The sequence below is a fragment of the Agrilus planipennis genome, unplaced genomic scaffold (assembly GCF_000699045.2).
Source record: "Agrilus planipennis isolate EAB-ADULT unplaced genomic scaffold, Apla_2.0 scaffold22, whole genome shotgun sequence".
NCBI lineage: Eukaryota > Metazoa > Arthropoda > Insecta > Coleoptera > Buprestidae > Agrilus > Agrilus planipennis.
This window is the reverse complement of record NW_020438874.1, coordinates 1,523,774-1,529,679: the sequence shown is the minus strand read 5'-3', so window position 1 is coordinate 1,529,679 and position 5,906 is coordinate 1,523,774. Positions and strand designations below refer to the sequence as shown.

Here is a 5,906-nt window from a genome sequence, read left to right as displayed (position 1 = left end):
TACCATTATGAAAATGATAATAAAAGAACATAGATCCTTACACTGTGTTTTATTTATAAAAAAAATGAATTTTTCACGCCTACCAGGTTTAGCGTTTAGTGTTTTGTTAATTCGAAGACCGTCCGGGACAAGGCCCGGAAGCTGGAAGCCCCCAAATTTGAACTAGGAAGTCCCCAATACACGAAATGTCGAAGTTTCCGAGATACTGCGCCCCAAAAACATCGAAATTCGAATCTCATGGTCTCCAAAACATATAAACCCGAAGGTTCATTGGTTTGGAGACCTCGAGATTCGAATTTCGAAGTTTCCGAGACGCAGCACCACGGAAACTCCGAAATCCCGCGGATTGGAAGCTTCCAAGTCCAAATTTGGAAGCTCCAGTACCTACACTCCCGAAATATTCGCGACCGACACTCCCGGTTGAAGCCTTCATGGACGGATGGTGAAGGACATCCAGGAAAGTACCTCCCTTTGACGCTGGTGCCGAACTGTAACAAAAACATAAATATATAAAAAATTAAGAACAGTATTTGAAGTCACAAGTATTTATAATAATAATTTCTTTTTATATATAACAGACAATTTAGTTACTTTTGTGTACAATGTTCTTTTATCTTGTTTTACTTAATACAGGCTTGAAAATGACCTCGCAGAGAGCGTCGAAACGTTGCCGAATAAACAAAATTCTCTATTAATGATTATTTAATTCGTCCAAGAAAAAATCCCAAACTTTTTTCGTTCCTATTGGTCAGAAAAGCCAGCTAAACATAATGGTAAAATTAACCAAAAGTAACGTAACCAACATCGAATCAATATCCAAATGTTAATAGAAATAAAAAGAAATAATTGTTATCAAGTACAATTTTGTTAAACTATAGAAAGAACTGATGAGATGGAAGCAAAGTTATGTAAAAGAAAGAAATCGTAAATTTGGCCTAACAAATATAAATTGTTATTTGTCAAAAAATAAAAATCATGGAAGTTAAATAACAATTTTTTTAAACTGTAAAACGAAAAGGTGCTTCTAAGGAAAGGTTACGTAAGTGAAACGTCTAATTTCAAATATATAGATGCATGAGTAATGGAATAGAAATTATAACGTACAGAAATATCAAATTACACTTTCAACATTGAGTTAAAATGTTAAGGCGGGCAATGTATTTTTAAAAAGAAGAAACGTTAATAAGTGATCGTGGTCTGTTAGAAGTACTTGTGAGAAATTAAAAAATAAGTGCCTTAAACAATAAGAAAAAAAAATATTGAAAGATGCTTCAAATAAAAAAGAAGACCAAATAAGAAAATAAGCAAATGTGTAATTAAATGAAGAATAAATTTAACAATAACACTGTCGAATTGATTTTTTAGTAGCTAGATTTCTGATCTTAAAATCAGTATTTTCTTTAAACATTATTAGATATTCTTGTCAATATAGCTATTTGTATTATATGATATGTTTGAGTTTTTAGTTTAGAAGGATGTATCTAAACTAAAATACTGATTTTAAGATCAGAAATCTAGCAGTGTGAGTTTTATGTAAATTTGATTTTTTAAAATTGATTCCTAACTAGAAATAATAGCTGCTGTAAACTTTTTGAAGGCAAAAATGTTCAATTTCTTACAATAAAATCAGAGAAAGTAAGAAAAAGTTTCCTTTCCTTCTCTCATTTTATAAATTATGTTTAATGGCTAATGAAATAAAAATTATAAACGTGAAGAATAATAAAACTTACGTCGTGGTCCTCACCAGTTTGAGACATCGTTGTTTTCTCAGGATGGTTCTCCCAACTAATCTCAGGGCAGGAGTCCAGGAAAGAATACGAAAAGATCCTGCAACAAAATTAACCATTCAAATTTAACTAACTAAAAAACAAAAATTTTCATGTTCAATTGATTAATAATAATTACACTACAATATTATGAAATTAATAATACATAATACCACTATAAAATTAAATTTTGAAAAATTATAGACAATGTAAAGAATTGATGAATAACCCACCTTGTGGTCCATCGATCATCCCTTAGCACGAACTTTCCAATAAGCTTCAGCCATGACGACGAAACCAACCTACAATAAAATCAAATATTAATCATAACAAGCTATCGTTTTTGTTATTTATTTGTAGAATTAACACAAAAATATAGTCACAATTAAAATTCGATATCAACAATTTGTTAACTTAATAAACAATGAAACCTACCATTATGAAAATGTGTAGGTAAATCTAATGAAAACAGTTTAAAAGTAAGTAGAAAATAAAACAAAATAATTGTAAAAATCATAGTTAATATAATAGAATGAATATAATATTAAATGAGACTGTTTAAAATATAATTACTGTAATTGTTTTCGTTTAAAAAAATACAGTATAATTAAGAACCACCTTTTTTTTAAGTCATCTGATTAAAGTAAGTAGTAATAAACTTCAGCCAAAACTCAAAACTTAAAAAACAAATAAATTTAGACAAAAATTATCCTGTAGGGCAGTTATTAACTTCTTTTTCGAAAATTAATAAAACAATAAGATACAGCTAATATTGTTTGATCTAATTTGTTAATTTATACACTTGTAAAAGCAGTTAAAAAAGAAGAAGACAATGTGAAGAATAGAAGAATAACCCACCTTGTAGTCCAGCGATCATCCCTTAGCACGAACATTCCAATGAGCCTCAGTCACGACGACGAAACCAACCTGCAATAAAATTAAATATTTACCATAACAAGCTACCTTTTTTGTTATTTCTCTGTAGAATTAACACAAAAATATAATCACAATTAAAATCTGTTTTCAACAAATTGTTAACTTAATAAACAGTGAAACTTACGTTATGAAAATGTTTAGGTAAATGAAATGAAAACAGTTTAAAAGTAAGTAGAAAATAGAACAAAATAATTGTAAAACACGTAGTTAACATAATAAAATGAACATAATATTAAATGAGACTNTTTTCAACAAATTGTTAACTTAATAAACAGTGAAACTTACGTTATGAAAATGTTTAGGTAAATGAAATGAAAACAGTTTAAAAGTAAGTAGAAAATAGAACAAAATAATTGTAAAACACGTAGTTAACATAATAAAATGAACATAATATTAAATGAGACTGTTAAAAATATTATTACTGTAATTGTATTTAATGTATTGTTTAAAAAGATACAGTACAATTATTATCCACTTTTTTTCGAAAGTCAAAACTTGAAAAACAAATGAATTTAGACAAAAATTATTCTGTAGGGCAGTTATTTACTCCTTTTCGAAAATGAATAAAAACAATAAGAAATTACTGATACTGTTTGATAAGAAGAAAATGTGAAAAATAGAAAAATAACCCACCTTTGCAATCCGCCGATCATCCCTCAGCAGGAACATCCCTACAAACTTCAGCCACAACTACGAAAACAACCTACAACAAAATCAAATATTAAAGTTAATAAGAATGAAAATGTGTAGGTAAATGAAATGAAAATAGTTTAATTAAAGAAAACAAGAAACTACAGATGTTGTATAAACTAATTTGTTGGAGATATATGCAGAAACAATTAAAAAAGATGAAAACAATGTGAATGGAAGAATAACTTACCTTGTAGTCGGTCCATCCATCATCCCTCAGCATAAGCGTTCTCATAAGCTTCAGCCTCGACGAAGAAAACAGGCTACAACTAAATCAAAACTGTANTGTTGGAGATATATGCAGAAACAATTAAAAAAGATGAAAACAATGTGAATGGAAGAATAACTTACCTTGTAGTCGGTCCATCCATCATCCCTCAGCATAAGCGTTCTCATAAGCTTCAGCCTCGACGAAGAAAACAGGCTACAACTAAATCAAAACTGTAAGCTTAATAGTATTAAATAAATATAAGAATTTCAAATAGCAAAGTTGTTTTACATCTTTTTTTTTTCAAATTTAAACTGGACCACCCTTGAAATACAACTAATCCAATAAAAAACGAATTATTAAAATCGGTTCACAATTAACGAATAAATCGTACAACATATGTTCACAAGAAAAAATAAGACCTAATTAAGAACCCCTTTTATTGAAGTCTTTTAATTGGACAAAAGTTAAAACTTAGAAAACAAATTAATTTAGAAGTAAATGAAAAAGAAACTACTGACACTGTTTGATTTAATTTCTGAAGATAAAATCAATTAAAAGAAGAAGACTATGTGATACATTAAAGAAGAATAACTCACCCTAGGATCGGTCCATCGATCATCCCTCAGCACAAGCATCCTAATAAATTTCAGTCATGACAGCGAAAACGACCTATAACAAAATCAAATTTTAACCTTAACAAGCTTTACATTTTAATATTGCTATTTTTGTAACCAATTATGGTAAGCAAATTATTTATTAGAAAGCTTTGAGTTGCAGCTTATAAAGTAACAATGGCTGTTGTAAACTATTTGGAAACAAAAATGCTCAATTTCCAAACAATGAAATCAAGAAAGTAATAAGGAACGGTTTCTTTAATTCCCTAATATTTATATTATTGTATGTAGTACTTCATAACGAAATGAAAATTATAATGCGAAGAATAAAAAAATTACAAACATTGTAGTCACCATCAGATTGGCGCCTCGTTGTTCCTCGTGATAGATGTCCAAAGTAAACTCCGATGCAACTCGAGGAAAGAAGACAAAAAGATCCTGAAACAAAATTAATCGTTAATGTTGAATAGTGTAACACTTAATTAGACCAACTAATTAAAAAGACAACATAATAACATTATAAAATTAATTAATTCTCTAATTAGGCAGTAGTTACTTAGGCATTGCTTTCTAATCATGTCGTTAATAATTCAATAAGTATACATGGATGAAAAGATTATTAGAAAGAATAAGTGAGCAGAGGACTCTATGGAAGTCAATAAAAAAAACAAGGCGCGATAGGTTGTTAGTAAAACACCTTCTCAAGAATGAAGGTCTAGTCAGAGACTATTAGAGGCAGAAACAGAAGTTAAAAGGAGTAGAGGAAGACTTAGATTAGATTACTGTTTGCAAATAGTTAAGGGTGTGAGATGTTCTAATTTTAGGGAAATGTGAAGATTCAAGGAAAGAAAATAAGAAACTTTTTGTCTTAAATATTCATAAATACCACGTAACTTATAAATAAATAAAATATAATTCGATTGTTTTATAAATTGAGAACCCTGAATCAAATTTTTAACTAAATTTTCGGGTTCGTTGTTTGACACCCGCTGTTGGTATCTCTAGTATAAAGAATAAACTGAAAAATAATGCAGCCACCGTAAAATCCTTCATACAAAACCACTTCTACTATTTAACAGCGCAAAAATCATTTTAGAAACTTAGACGTTAAACGAACAATTTTGATTCAAATTTTTTCGGGTTCGTCGCTTGACGCAACGTTGATATCTCCACGCATTTGCTTAAATAACTCAAAAACTAAAGGAACCAGCGAAAAGTTTTTCAAACAAAAGTGTTTCCACCACTTAAGAACTATACCCCTGTGTGCAAACAAATTTGATTAAGGCAACGTTTCGTCAAAAAATAGCCATTTCCAGCCTTAATGTTAGAAGCTCATATTTGTGGAGCGAATTGAACACAAAATTAGGGCAAAATTAGTCATAACGACGAACTAATAGTTTATAAGAAGTGACAATGACACTTACTTAAGCACTTTTTGCTAGGTTCTTTATTTGAACATCTGTGAGTTTCTTGTGCTACCTTCATGAGCTAGTCAGAATATTTTATACACCCGAATATATTAAAATTTCGGATGTTTCTATAGAAAATTTAAAAATATTAGAATTTCTAATGTTTTTGCAGGGAATTTCATACGCCCAAAAATATTAGAATTTCAGATGTCTTTGTAGGAAATTTCATACGCAGCGTAAGGTGTCCTGGCTATTTTTCCCCGTCATTATGTGCCTTATT

At 29.6% G+C, this 5,906-nt stretch overlaps 1 protein-coding gene across 2 annotated transcripts; it reads right to left on the bottom strand.

Annotated features, from left to right (window-relative positions):
• Positions 1-34: 34 nt before the first annotated feature.
• On the bottom strand, positions 35-3,757 carry LOC108732924. 2 transcript variants are annotated; one of them, XM_025980041.1, is made up of 6 exons: positions 3,744-3,757; positions 3,336-3,405; positions 2,625-2,693; positions 2,000-2,068; positions 1,731-1,827; positions 35-488 (listed from the first exon to the last, which is right to left on the bottom strand). In XM_025980041.1, the coding sequence occupies exons 3-6, from the start codon at positions 2,657-2,659 to the stop codon at positions 96-98; spliced, it is 594 nt and encodes a 197-aa protein (XP_025835826.1). In that variant the 5' UTR covers positions 2,660-2,693; positions 3,336-3,405; positions 3,744-3,757; the 3' UTR covers positions 35-95. The 2 variants fall into 2 exon arrangements, with proteins under 2 accessions (XP_025835826.1, XP_018319426.2); XM_018463924.2 differs by lacking the exon at positions 3,744-3,757 and adding an exon at positions 3,583-3,673.
• Positions 3,758-5,906: the final 2,149 nt, after the last annotated feature.